General features: G+C 37.6%; 1 protein-coding gene across 3 annotated transcripts in view; it reads right to left on the minus strand.

The window, feature by feature from the left end:
- Positions 1-1,764: 1,764 nt before the first annotated feature.
- TRIP11 (thyroid hormone receptor interactor 11) overlaps positions 1,765-15,548 on the minus strand; it is a 62,863-nt gene continuing 49,079 nt past the window's right edge. For 2 of the 3 annotated variants that reach the window (XM_058740055.1, XM_058740054.1), the window contains exons 17-21: positions 7,298-7,379; positions 6,370-6,484; positions 5,839-5,955; positions 4,393-4,537; positions 1,765-2,273 (exon numbers count right to left, since the gene is read on the minus strand). In XM_058740055.1, coding sequence (XP_058596038.1) covers positions 2,053-2,273; positions 4,393-4,537; positions 5,839-5,955; positions 6,370-6,484; positions 7,298-7,379 — 680 coding nt within the window. In that variant the 3' untranslated portion in view covers positions 1,765-2,052. Of the gene's footprint in view, positions 2,274-4,392; positions 4,538-4,677; positions 5,556-5,838; positions 5,956-6,369; positions 6,485-7,297; positions 7,380-15,548 lie in introns of those variants that run through there. The other variant, XM_058740056.1, reaches the window with a different exon arrangement.

Below are 15,548 nucleotides of genomic sequence, written 5' to 3' on the forward strand. Positions count from 1 at the left end.
TGCTGTGAAGTTTAGATATGCAACCCACCCATAACAGTTTTCAAACTTACGTTAAACAAGGGGTGGGAGGCCAGGCTGTTTTGAGCAGAGAAGGAAATACTCAAAATGTCATACAAGGCGTTTAAAATATGATATGTTATTTAAATATGCACCATGCATCTCCTTTTCAAATCAAAAGACAAAGCTTTTTTGCATGTTCTAGTTCTTCAAAATGAAGGATCATGTGTCTTTTTTTTCTTTTAACTTAGAAACTTTTATTTCAGATGCTCCACACTGAAATGAAACTTCAATGGCAAGCAGCAAATAATTTAAGATGGCCAGTGAAAGTATCTTTGGAAAGATCATATAAAACCCAAGGGTAATAATTTCATAAGAAATCATAATGGGCAAAACGGACAAGAGGCAGTCGGCCAGTCCTAACACAGAACCTGGACGACAACTTCCTTTAAAGTATACTAAATCAAGAACGGCAGTGTAAATACATTAGCTCAGGAGACAGGTGATGTTCTGAAGCAGCAATGTCTCAGCTACTGCACATTTCAGAGAAACAAGTTTTACCCATTCGTACGCGAAGACTTCCAATCTTCCAATCTAAATACAGTACACAAAGTATACAGTTAATCGCAGCAAAATTTACAAACAATCAAACTGAGCTCTGGCCAGAGCCAGGCCTATTTACATATTTGGATTAGTATTATTTTCACCTTTCCTTGTTACACAGATGTTTCTATGTTAAAGACATACTGAAATGTACAAAATTTGCAAGAAATGTCTTCAAATGTACAACTTCAACAACTAACACAATCATGAACGTCTTGATATAATTAAGTTCCAAGTCAGGGACTGAATCTTATGACGGGTTTATAAAAAATTAAAGACCTACTCCCTTACTCTTAAGTTCCAAACACCTGGTGCTGGTGTTGCTGCAGTGACGTCACTACCTTCAGTGACCGTGAGGGTGAGAGGACAATGGAGAACTACTGGATCTGCGTACCTCTCCCTTCACGCCTTGGACAGAGGCAGGAGGTATCGTGTTTAGTGATATTGCTAATTATAGGTACCTAAATGCAGCTGTGTGACTTAACACTTACATGAAAGTTGTGTGTCTGTGTGTGAGGTAACGGTTTTAAGAGGATACCTTGGCTCATAAAACCAAATCCTACCTCCACAGTATGTACTCATGTCAAAAAGGAACAAATTACCCATACGGGCAACAACCTGGATGGGTCTCAAGGGAAGTGCGCGGAGTGAAAAAAGCCAATGTCAAAGGTAACAACATACCGCAGGAGTCCATCTACACAGCCCTCCCGACGTGACAAAGTTACAGAGCTGGAGAGCAGTCGGTGGTTGCCAGGGGCTGGGAGGGGATGTGCGTAGGGAAGGAGGTGGCCACGATTATAAAACATCGCGGGGCAGCACGAGAGACCCCTGATGAAACCATCTGCTCCCTGTACTGTCGTGGTGATCACGTGAATCTACACCTGGGATAAAATTGCATAGAAACAAACAAACACACATTCCACCTCAGGACACCTACAAGCTCCCAGGGACAACCGTGTTGCTGGCCTGTCGACACAGAGCCCTCTCAAGATGAATCTATGTTTCAGCACTTACAGAAAAGCCGCTACTTTTTTTTTTCTTCTGCCGCTTCTTCTTTTTCTAAGTCTCTTGATTATCTTTAAAAGATAGACTATGCGTCTCTAACTTAAATGGGCTTGAAAATCATAGAAAGAAGTAAAGAGCTGATATAAGCTACTAGAAATTTTTATCTTTATCTTTTTTATTATTTGTAAATTAAAAAATAAAATGTTTCTAGCTTAAATGAAAGGTCAAATCAGAGAAGGAACACAGCATGTATTGTAGCAAACACTTCCTCCTGGGACACCTGCAATTTCTAAAAGCAATAAGAATATTTTTATTAAGTTTAGAGAATATACAACTGCAAACAATTACATGACTTTCTCCAAAAGGCCACTTTGTGATAAAGTACACACACGTAGTGTTTATGGTTTCTTTAAAGTGCCACGTGTTTGTCTCTGGCTTGGGAATCATCTACTGCTTTAAAAGGTCTTTCAACACAACTCCAGCACTGTTGTCGGGTGACACTGGCAAGGGTGTAAACGTGGGCAACACATCGGAGATGGGTTTCAGGAGCAGATGCCCAGGCCCACCAGGTCCAAGTCCCGCCGGGTTCATAAGAGGCACAGCCGCAGAGCGGGGAGCCAGGAATGGATTCACATCTGTTCTTCTACCAGATCTGGATTCTGTGCCATCTACATGATAAAACACAAGCTGTTCAGTCGCCTATATGTGATTTGGTTAACGGTGTACATGTGTTCTCAGTTCCTAGATTGGGCCCCCAAATAAATTTAATTCTTACGCTGCTGGGTTCTGGATCTGCTAAGCAGAGTCTACGACACACAGAGGGTGAAAGAAGACAAGACAGCAAGAGAGATGAACGGACAAAGAACAGGGAAGGGATAGGAATACCTATATATACAGCTAATACTTTATGAAACGCATTAACATTGTTGTTTGACACTTAAATACCACTTATATAACTGATAAACTTCATTTCCTTTAAGAACTGCCTTTTAGAGGGCGTTTTCTATGTTACGATGCACGCAAATTTTGTAACTACTTACCATAAAGATGACAGACTTGAGAACTTGTTTTCCCCCAATAATTATGAAGGCCATGAAAAAAACTGGCACCAACACCACGGTGGTAACAATCAGATCTGACATTAATTTACCCAAAGAAAAACAAGATATACATTATGTTACCTGATCCTCCTCTTTTTAACGTTCAAAGGTTTGAAACAATTCTTCCTTAGATTATTTCTCTATAAAGTTAGGCTGAAACTAGTTTTTATGGCAAGAGGTATTTGTTTATGCCCTGATGTCTTGGTGGATAGAATTCCGCTTTGTTACCCGAGACCGCTAACCACGTCACTGTTAAGAGACAAGCACCACTCAGCAATGGGAAACTCAAATGAAGAGTAACCTCTAGAACAAAGAAAGCATGGAGACAAATTCATCAAATCAACTTATCATCAAGTACCCTGGGTCTCCAAGCTTTACTTCCGTGTGAATGACAGCTTTCCAAACTCTGGAAAAGCTTCTGGTGCCCCTTAGTAAGCTCTGACCCTTGCCACATACTTCTGAATCCAGGATTAAAGAGTAGGCTTGCTTTTCTTTAAACGCAAACCCTATACCAGCTCCGAACATCACTAGCTTTGGTCTCTGATCGATCCAAACCAAGCTGGGAACATAGCCTGGTAAGTGGAGAGGAGGAGAGAAAGAAAGAGGAGGAGAGGGAGGGGCAGAGCAGGGAGCAGGAGATCTTGCCGCAATGAATTTTGGAATCCACGTGAAGACACTACAACCTAGTGTAGCAGGAAGAAAGCATTTTTAGTATGGTCTTGATGACTTTTCACTAAATTTAGTAGCCAAACCTTTTCTCAAAACAAATTTTACCATTTCTCTTTTTATCAAAATTCAGGAAAATAGAAACAGTCAGCTAAATGACTTAAGGCAATTTGTTTTGAATTTCAGAATATAAATTCTTTAATATTTTATTCAAATTTACGTATCTGATGTGCTATGAACTTGGGTATATAATAATACACACCTTTATAGTCCAACTAGCAAACAAGTTCGTCTGTATTAAAATATGTAGACTTCAGATAAAAGACAGACTTTCTAATCAAGAATCTGTTTATAGTCTAATGGATTATACTTCATTTTCAAGAAAATTTCATGCATGCCAAAATAGGTGATATAAATATAAATAAGACCCTTATGACCTAGTGGGATAGAAAGCTATGCATACAGATCATACAACCACCAGACAATTTGCTTCTAGGCAGACCGTTTAACACATAAGAATACTTTTAATACATTCTTGGATGTCTAAGCCAGTTTACTGTACTGCTCTTATAAATATTATTAACATACCACGGTTTGCTTATTGAGTGTAACACTTAGATGTTCACAGGGAAAAAAATCTTTAACTATAAACTACACTTTTAACTCTAATTTAGCAATAAGTATCCTTAGTAGGAAGGAAAAACAGGTGACCAAGCAAAGGTTTACCAGTTCACCAGCACTTCCAAGAAGAATTCAAAGTGGCTTATGCAGAGAGGAGAATTATTCCAATATACAAAAGAAAAATACTCCACATTGTTTAAGCTAATCCAAGCCAATTAAGCATCAGATTGCTATAAGAATATATGAAGCAAAATCTAATGCCTTACTGGAATGTTGGGAGAAGTCACTGTACATTTTCAGAAACACTAAAAATTTAGTTAATATCACTATAAACCATAATTATATATTAAACATTCAATTTTTTAAACTGTAGAAAAACTAAGTAAGCATCTGGTTTTACCTTTAAAACTTTCTGGCACATTTGTAACTGCCTTTCTCCTTCCTGGTGAATCCAGAGGTCTCAGATCATGAACAGAAAGCTTTGGTGGTGGAACAGATGGGTGAGATTCTGTTTCTAGAAATTTAACAAAAAGTTCTGAAAAAGACTAAGGAAACAGTATTTGGGTTAATTAGGCAGATATTATAAATTACATATATTATATATTATATTTCTACAATTAAGAAAATGTACCAGCTACTCCAAATATCAAAAACAGATCATGCCTTCTGAATCATTTTTTATAAGTAATATGAACAATTAATGAAACAATTGTTTATATGAACAAATAAAACTACTAGTGCTTTAGTTACAGATCAATTAAAATCTTTAGCAATGTAATCAATAATGTTTGATCAAACACTTGTTACCAACCTCACAGTCATAATTAGCTACCCGATGGCACTTCAGACATCAAGCCTTAAATCATTTTAATAACTGTTTACATGGACATGAAACACTATATTGATGGAAAACAGTATTAAATAGTCCTATTTTTCTACAGTAACATCCAATCGATGAATACACAGCAGCAGCTCACCAGTAAGATTATCAGATTAACACAATGTAGTTGTAGACTTTTCCTTTAAAACAAACTTTATGCCATCCAATTTAAAATAGGGTATTGTTTATCTTCAACCAACTCTGGGTATATCACCTAGCATCAGTTTCCTCTTTATTAAAAAACAAAGTAAAATAAGAAAATTCCACATTCTGATTCACAGAGCTACTACTCAATTTATTGTTTTTATTTTTAAATTTTTTTAGTTTTTATTTAGTTAAGTAATCTCTATGCCCAACGTGGGGCTCAAACCCATGACCCTGAGACGAAGAGTTGCCTGCTCTAAGCCAGCTGGGCAGCCCGAGCTACTCAATTTATCAGTATTCATGAAGACTAGTAGGCACTATGTTTTCATGTTTATTAATGCCTCCTCCTGCCAAGATGTAGATCTGTTGAGGGGAGGTGCTTTGTCTTCTGGTTTGCTGGTGCATCCCCCAAGCTGAGAACAGTCTGGTACAGAGCAGGTGCTCGGTAGTAAGTGTTCAAGGACTAGGTGGACACAAGCATGCATAGCCTCTGTCTTTAAGAATCTCATCATTTAGTAGCAAGACAAATGGCTGTGTGCCTATAGCAGCATGATCAAATACAAAGAAAAAAAATACTTAGTACTTTGAAAAATAAAAGTACCATGTAAATAAAAAGTTAAAACGAAACATATATGCAATAAAATTATTTAAACTGGCTTATGATCCTTAAGCTAATCTCTCTGGAGATCTCAGTTTCCACAATTCCAAAATCAAAGGTCTGTATAATAAAGTAACGTAAAAAAGAAATCTGGTTTTTGCGAATGAATGTGATGTACAATCATTGCGGCACTCCTATTCAGCAAGGATAAAACTGGCTCTTACACTGTTAAGCACAGATTGCTGATTTGGTCTCAGAGGTGTGTTGGGGACGCTTTTGGATCCTCCTCCAAGCCACCCAGTCATCCACCTGGTAACACCACCCTGATCTTCATGAAGCAACTGAAAAGATTATTTTCAAACAGAAAAATGTTATCAATACAAGAAAAGAAAAAACTATTTTTACATGATTTCAGATGGTAGCGAACTATGCTTTTCAAGTCCAATTCCTAGTAAATGTTTCCTATTGAGAGAGGTTACCAATACAATAAAATGTCATCCCAAGCACTATCTCAAGTAAAAGTTGAGGACTGCCAGGTCTCGAAATTTCAGCCCTCTGAAAGGAGACGTAGTTACGGAACTAATACCATACAAATTGAACAAATTCACCTCTTCACTATAGTATGAAACGGTTCCATTTCCACGTTACTGAGAAAAATGAAAAGTTACATAATATTGAGTAAAGAAGATAATTTTAAATGATGCCACCATGTGAATTATGAATATATTCAGAATGACTTCCAATTGTTTGGTTACCTGCTCCATTTCCTCCCTCTTGATACCCAGGACGCTTCCCATTAATCGTAACACCTCATGGCGCTGATGTTTTGGTGTATGGAAATGTCCAATGAAGAGGTTTCTCATTAGGACTCTGTGAAAATAAAGGCAGAAACAGCTCAAGCTAACTCAACAGTTATCCCAATACTTAGTGTACCCAAACAATAAACACTAAACATATGAATATTTAATTATACTTAAGCAATTGTTACAAGAAACACTAAACGATAAAACGTTTTAAAGTACTTAAAAAAAAAATCTTGACAAGTCTAATGGAGAGTATTTCGAACAACCTAAAAAACGGGTACCTTTTAAAACATCATTTATTACCCACTCATTTTCTCCAACAAATAAATCAATCAACTGAGACAGCGCCTAGGTAAGTAACTTTCGGTGCCTATCTGGGCTCTACTGTAAGATACTTAGGATTTCTCCCTCCCCACCTTAAGTGCTGACGACACTTCTTGTGCTTAACAGTTACGCTTATACCTCCCCATGCACGTTTATTAAAAATTTGCTAATAATATCTAAATCTTTAAAACATTAATGACATGTTACATATATACCTAGGTTTCAGACAAGGTATGTTTGTTTAAGGACAGCTAAAGAGAACTAAAAAGAATGATAAGAATAAAACTTTCTATTTTCTAAGTGCTTCATATTATGGTGGTGTTTTAACTCTTCCATATGGTTTCGAGAAAAGTAATTTGAGCTGGGAGAAGTCTTTAAAAACCAAGAGAAGAGAAGTTATTCTACTGACTCCTCATGAAAACGACCTACATCTCATCACCATACAAGAAAAGGCTTTTAAAAAACTTCATCACATATAAACATCTACATGTAGAAGCTGTTTTCACCATAAAGGTAATGTCCATAAAATACATAAAAGTTAATAGGCAGAGCATACTTGTCCACTTTTCCTTCTGTGCTGTTGACTAAGTTCATCAGTTTCTTTTGTACATCGTCCAGCATTTCTTGTCGGAGCTCATCTGTTTTAAAACATGTGAATAAAGAGAGTCGTTAACGGATTAAAATAGCCTGGATGAATATATAATGAGGTTTATAACATCTTTCCTGCAAAATCTGAATACATACACTTACTCCAATTAGTGACATTCAATTACTTCCATCTCTTCTTGGTTCAGGAAACTAGGCTTTCTGGTATAGAAATTACCTAGCAGCCAGAGTATGCACTAATTCACGTGGTTTATCTGCGCCCCCCCCCCCCCAAAATCAATTGTTTAATAGAAAATTTAAAAACCAAAAAAAGGGTTTCATTCTCTTCAGAAACTTAATAGCAAAAAAGAGATTTTTCACCACTGCTTCCTTGTATAAAACATTTCCAGAGCCACTCTTTAATGGGAAGAAATGGAAAGGACAATTTTAGATTTTCCTTTTTCCATTTTCCTGGCTGGACTGGTTTCTGGTGAGCTAAGAAGAGTATTTAACACAACTAAGAGCATGGCTCGGATGCAGCTCCTAGGACAAAGTATTCTGAGGCATAGAACTTGCAAAATACAATTCAGATCACTGGTTCTAACACACTAATCAAGATGACTGTAGCTTATACGACTAATTCAGAAGGATGCTGGACTACTTTATAATTCTCATTTATTTAAAAAGGAAGCAAAATCTGTAAAATCTTGGTGAAACAGCTGGAATCCAAGCAGTATTATAGGCAAAGTCTAGAATTACAACAAGAGTACCCTGTTCATATATCCGGCCGTGCCATGGGGCCAACGATCCCCAGGCTAAGGAACGCTCGGCCACGCCCATGGGGTGTTGATACCTGCCACCTGAGAAATGGAGAGTTTGAGCTGAAGGAGATGCTTATCCAAGTTAGATGACAAGTTTGGATCTGAAAGAAATGAAGAGGCGACTGCTTTGCAGCAGAGCTCTACTTTTCGAATCGAGAAACACTCCAATCCAAACACTGGACTCCGATCTCTTTCCACAAACCTACTCTTTGAATTATGCTGCATTTTCCAGGTAGTAGCTGGATACAAGTCCCTTGTCAGATACAGAACTTGGAAATCTTTTCACCCATTCCGTGGGATGTCATTTTGCTTTCTTGATGGCATCCTTTTATTTACCAGAGTTGTCAATTTTGATGAAGTCCAATTTATTTTTTCTTTTGTTATTTGTGCTTTTAGAGTCACATCTAAGAAATCAATGCCTAATTTAACATCACAAAGATTTACTCCTATGTTTTCTTCTGAGAGTTTTATAATTGTGACTTTATTTTTTTTTAAATGTTTTTACTTATTTTTGAGACAGAGAGAGGCAGAGCATGAGCAGGAGAGGAGCAGAGAGAGAGGGAGACACAGAATCGGAAGCAGGCTCCAGGCTCTGAGCTGTCAGCACAGAGCCCGACGTGGGGCTCGAACTCACAGACCGTGAGATCATGACCTGAGCTGAAGCCGGACGCTTAACCGACTGAGCCACCCAGGCACCGCCCCCCCCCCCCCGCCCTTTTTTTAAATGTTATAATTGTGACTTTAAAATGCAGGTCTGTGATGCATGTTGAGTTAATTCTCACGCACGGTGTGAGGTAAGGGATTGATTTTGTTCTTGTGCATGTGGACATCCGGTTGTTCCAGCACCATATGTTGAAAAACTATTCTTTTGGCACCCTTGTTGAAAACCAATTGATCATAAAAGTACGGTTTATTTCCAGACTCTCAATTCCAACTATGCAACCTCTACCAATGTTTTTTCTTCTACTTGAAAAGCTCTTTTCCATCAGCACCTCCATATCTAAGGTCCTAGGGTCACTTCCTCAAAGTTTCATCTGAACCCTACAGATTAGGCCAGGTCCGTCTGCTTTATGTTTTCATTCTGCCTTGCACAATGCCTAATATTCTGATTTAGAGTACTAAACGCATATACAAAAATGTCCAGTTTAACTGTTTGCAATGGCTTGTGGTCCTTCTAAATTGCAAAAATCTAAATTGCAAAATGTAATTCATATAATAGGCTAACTTTACCAAAATAGAGATGGTTGCCATAACCATATTATAAAAGCAAAGTTTGTGTTCGGAAAATCTACTACAAACGTTTCCTTTCCTGTCTTACCAGTAAGGAATTTAAGCTTGGACATTAAAACAAGAGAGAGGGAGAGGGAGAGGGAGAGGGAGAGGGAGAGGGAGAGAGAGAACAAGATTATTATTAAAGTTTGAGTCAGTAAAAGACATTCTGGATTCTCAACAGGCACATATATACAATGAACACGTGGTACTCTTTGGGCCCTAACACCGCATTCTGAACGTAAATAGAATTCTCAACTACGAATAGTGAGTAAACTAATCTCGTGTCAAAGTTCTGAATCTACCATCCCACTCATGAGCTAAAGCAAGAGCCAGAGTAACAATGAGCACAGTCTTCTGTTTCACCCTCCCCCACTATGGAAAGGTAGCAGAAAACCAGAGGTCAAGCTTACCTCCACCTTTCTCGTCTCTCATATTTCCCTTCTCCTATCTAACTTTTTCTAAAATTAATGATTTTTTATATTGATTATATATCAAAATTATAATATTCTGGATATACTGGGATATATAAATTATGTTACTAAAATCAACTTCACCTGGCTACTAAACAGTATTAAATTATACATGTGGCTTGCATTATATTTTTATTGGCTAGCACTGCTTTGGAGCATAACCAGGATATAACCACTACAGTATATCGTCTCTTTTTTTTTTTTATTTTTTTTTTTAATGTTTTTTATTTATTTTTGGGACAGAGAGAGACAGAGCATGAACGGGGGAGGGGCAGAGAGAGAGGGAGACACAGAATCGGAAACAGGCTCCAGGCTCCGAGCCATCGGCCCAGAGCCCGACGCGGGGCTCGAACTCACGGACCGCGAGATCGTGACCTGGCTGAAGTCGGACGCTTAACCGACTGCGCCACCCAGGCGCCCCTATATCGTCTCTTATTAAAAAAACAAAAGAAAGATAAAACTGAACGACAGACATCTTCAGAGTAACATGCACAAAGCAAAGAATTGATTCTGATTAAAATTTTAGTAAAATTAGAAAAATTTAACCTTGCTCTATAAAAAACAGATCAAGAAATCTGTCTTAATAAAGTTCAAGTCAAAAATATTTTCTTGATGAAAATTCATCAAGAATGGTTATAATTCTGATTAAAATCTCTGTTCTGAATGGTAGGGTCATAACATCCTCATGGCCAAAATAATAGGGTAAAAATTTCTCAAACTCATCAGAATATTAAGTTAGTCCTAAACTAATGTGACAGAATTGATAACCCTGCATATGCTTGCAGGCACGCCTGGAACGGTTCAAACTCACGTAGTACTTTCAATGTATTCTGGTATTTAAGTCTAGGAAAAGACCCTCAGAATTTTGGGGGAGGGCTTGGAAGAACCGTATGAACTAGGAAAGGTTTAGAACAGAAAGGCAATACTGACTTCAAAGGCCCCTATGGACTTCTCTCTTTCTCGAGGCACCCTTATTTTCCTCCCATCAGAGATCCTGAAGATTTCTCCACAAAAACTGAACACTAATTCAAACCACAACTTGAAATCAGAACTGTATTTATATGGGCAGACAAAATAACGGTTATTCAGAAATGGGTTTTTAGCCAAATATAATATCCCTGTGAAATAATCTAACATGCCAAAATAATTCTTTGGAAGTTGAAAACAATAATAAAAAAAAAAAAAAAAAGGCAGGGGGATACACTTGAGAGTTGAGCAATAAAGCAAGTGAGATTAGTCTAGTTTAGGGGAAGAATTACTCTAAGTATAGGAGATCCTCAAACCTGCCATATCACAGCCTCTTCTCTGTGAATGCCTAGAGAGGACACCATGGTCTTCATCACTTGATTTACAATCAAAATTGAACATAAAATGTAACTGACTACAACAAATCGGCTCATTGTAACTTTACATTTTATTTGTGATGAGTAACACTGCACTGTAATACTATCTTCACAGCACATCGTAAAATTAAGTCACACTCCTTACAAAGTCATTTGGCTATTGCATGACTTAGCTCTCTTGGACGAGACTCAAGTCAGACTTTTTAACAGTCACCTGACTGAGAAAAGTGACTGGAACAGGACTTGAAGGTCAGGAGAATATATGAATCACGGTCCTGTAATAAGACCTGGATAGGAACCACGGTCCTGTCACCAGGGCCAGACTTTGTTGCCTATTTTGTCAAATATGCATGCTTAATCTCAAAGGATTTTGAATCTACTGATTAAATGTGACTTTTCTAAACAGGGAAGTGCTATATAAAGCATTAGGACTCGTTCATCTGATTTCTTAAAATAACAAAATAATCCATCTTTTAATCTACCCCTAACCAATACCGGTAATGTATCACTTTGGTTATATTCACATTGATAATTTTGCCTCCATTTTGTCTTATCCTCTTTTGAACCAAGGCAAAGGAGCCAAGGAAGAAAAAAATGTTAGATTATTTCATTTACAGGTGTGTTGGCAAATAAACTGAGTCTAGTGTCTTACTTGCACTACACTACCTAAAAAATAAATTTAAATCTAATACGTGAAATTCAATATAAGGAAACGTAGCCTCTTCGTTTAATATTTAATTAAATATAATTAAGGCAAAGGCTAGAAGTTAGATGGTCTTTTTATTACAGAATGTCAACTTAACATAGAATCATTTTCTTTATAACACCAAAGAAAACTTTTTAAAGAAATCTTATATTTAACACGTGAAGCTGAGACATACTACATCTGCTTTGTCTTTTAACTCCATTCTTTTCAACCATACGATAGAATTTTAAGGTCTAGATAGAGTACATGGTAAGTGCTTTCTCATTCCCTAACTGTAATTACTCACTGATGAATGAAAAGTAATTTTTGAAATTCCACTTCCTCGCAATGAACTCACAGGAAAAGAGTTTTATTAATACAGTATAACCTCACTAATTTGAATTTCACTAGATCAGAATCTGGACTACACTGAAACAGCAACATTGAGGTCTCCTGGATTATTTGTACAACTAAATTAGAGTTGCCATGTGCATTTAAGAGATTTTTTTATAGAAACGTCTTTAATGGAACCAGATCAAATGTATTTTCCCCCTCTACCCCCCTTCCTCAATCCTTCAGTGTGAATTCAAGTAATTTGTACTGCATTTTTCCATATCGAAACAAAAGTTTTTCAAAAGACAATACCGTGAATCAAGTTACATATTTTCATTTTAAAAGGTTCACACAGACTAGCCAAATCCCAAAAGAAAGGGCCGCAATTTTGTCAGAAAAAAGTGAAGTCATTATAATAATGTTGCCACTTACTGAGTATCATCATCACTATCTATAGAAAACAATGACAAAAGGCTAAGCTGCAGACTGAGCCTCAACTCATTTCTGAAAGTTCCCTGTTGCAAATGAGCACTGACTCAATCTGGCCCCCAAAAATGCTTTTTCAGCCCACACAGGTTGTTTTAAATTCAGTGTCACATAGAAAACTGGAACATTTCACACAAAAGTCTGCATGTCCAGTGTCTCTTGAAGGAGCCGGAGATCTGGCAGCGCTGGGCCTACATGCCTGCGTGGCGACAGTCGGGTGGAGCCTCCGTGAGGAACTCTCCGATTCAACACTGTCTCTCCTTGGTCCTCTTTGCGCTTTCACGTGATTATGACTTGGCCCCCAGTTTATGAGTTGTGTTTGTGATCCACACTTGCAGTTTCTTTCCTCCACATTAACTACCACTTCCACCTCCGCCTTCCCTTTGGTCATTACCGGTCACCAGATCTTCGGCCGGTTTCAGATGTATGAATTCCTCCCTCTGTCTAGAACACTCTTCCCCAGCTTCCTGCCTGCTTAGCTGTACCTATTCGTCACTCAGGTGAGGTCCGGTATACTGTACCTTCTCCACCCTTCCACGTTACCATCATCAAGTAGTATGAATTGTTCCTTCCTTTTGAAATCTGTTGCCTATTTGTGATTACATGCAACCTTCCCCTTCGTGGCTGACTATAAGCCTCCTGAAAGTACCAGTCCCCTGTCTTTCTCTCTCCAGTGCCTATCCTGGTGCCAGGTACACAGCAAGAAACAATGAATTTTTGAGAAGTAAATGCGAGACTGATTCATTTTTCTCTAGGAAGGGAGAGGATCTGGGAAGACCAGAACACAGGACAAAAAAGAATACATGATTTATGTTCTGAATTACCCCATCCATATGAGGGAAAATACACAAAACACATTAACTCAAAACATTCTCATCTCTACACAATATACTTTTTCCCTTTGTACTTAGAAGAATTAATAAAACACACATTTAAAAATATGACCATTAAGTTTAAAAGGGCTTATTTACCTAATTGATACTAACTTTTTTCTTAACTAAAATCTTGGCATTGTCTAGTATACCCCCAGATGTTTATATCATCACAAATAATTTTTTAACCATTTATGGCAATTCAGAAAACTGCATCTGGTATTTCTTATATGTTTCCTCTAAAATCACCACTTCTGCCAAAAACATCTATAAAGAAATCCCTCAAAAGGTTTGGGTAACAAAGCGTCTGGGAATGTATTTGGCCTATGTTCAACAGGACATTATATGTTTTCTTGTATAAATCATGTCCTGGAAAACGGAATGTCTTTATTTAAAATAAAAACTCTACCATCTAGCACCATAAAGGTAGTTCCATGAAAAACATTTTAAATCTCTTTTATATTTGTAGCTTTAAAACCTATTTTTATGCTTCATATTACAGTAGGTTTATTGGGACTCATTTTATACATTCTTTTAGATTTCCTTCAAAAAAAAAAAAACACAACTACACACTGTAATTTTCCATTCTCAACTTATACATTTTTTAAAAAGCAGTCACCAGAATTTCCTAAAAAATTTTTTAAATGAACCAAAAACCTTGACAACCTCACCAAAGAAGATGTATAGATGGTAAATAAACGTATGAAAGGATGTTCCACATTATTCGTCTTCAGGAAAATGCAAATGAAAATAACACGGTATCACCACACACTATCAGAATGGCCAAATGCTGCAACCCTGACAACAGCAGGCGCCAGTGAGCAGGAGGCGGGGATGCAAAGTGGTGAGGCCACTCTGCAAGAGTCTGGCGCTTTCCTAACAAAACTAAACATGCTCTTACCATACGCTGCAGCAACCACACTCCTCAGTATTTACACAAAGGAGCTGAAAACTTACATCCACACAAAATCCTGCGCTCGTAACTTTATAGCATCTTTATTCATAATGGCTAAAACTTGGAAACAACCAAGATGTCCTTCATTCAGTGGGTGAGTGGATAAATAAACCGTGGTGCATCCAGACAATGGAGTATCATTCAGCGCTAAAAAGAAATGAGCTCTCAAACTATGAAAAGACACGGTGGAACTTTAAATGCATATTACTAAGTGAAAGAAGCTAATCCGAAAGGGCTACATACTGTCTGCTTTCAACTATATAATGTTCTGGAAAAGGCAAAAACTATGGAGGCAGTAAGAAGATCAGCGGTTTCCAGAGGTGAGGGTAGAGGGAGGGGGAAAGAGATGAACAGGTGGAGAGCACAGAGGACTTTTAAGGCAGCGCAAATCCTCTGACACTATCATGATGTAATTCATTAGACATCTGCCCAAACCCTTAGAATATATAACACAGAGAACACATAACACCGGGAGTAAACCCTAAGGTAAACTGAGGACTTTGGGTGATCATGAAGTGTCACTGTAGGTTCATCCTTGGTATATAAACCCAAAAAGTACCGTGCCGGTGAGTGATGTTGATAATGGAGGGAAAACGGTTACATGGGAAATGCCTATACCTCCCTCTCGATTTTGTTGTAAACCTAAAAGTGCTCTAAAAGATAGTTTTAAAAAAACACACACCAACAAAACAAACTTAGTTATGGGGTCCTTTAAGGCGCAGCCATAGACAGGCAGACATACCAGAAGATATTTCCAATGCTAGAATCTAAATTTGTATTGCTTATGAAAACTTCTTTTTCTTCATGTATCGTAACATTCACCATCCTTCTGAATAACTTATCAAAACAAGAACTATTTTGTGCTTTCTACTTCAATTTTATCCCATCTTTTCATTTAAGCAGGAACTGATCTCAAGGATGAAGGTGGAGAACAAGAAGTGAAAGAAGGAAAATGTCAAATCTGGCCATAAATACAGCAAGGTCA

The sequence above is a fragment of the Neofelis nebulosa genome, chromosome 7 (genome assembly GCF_028018385.1).
Source record: "Neofelis nebulosa isolate mNeoNeb1 chromosome 7, mNeoNeb1.pri, whole genome shotgun sequence".
In the NCBI taxonomy this organism is placed as follows: Eukaryota; Metazoa; Chordata; class Mammalia; order Carnivora; family Felidae; genus Neofelis; species Neofelis nebulosa.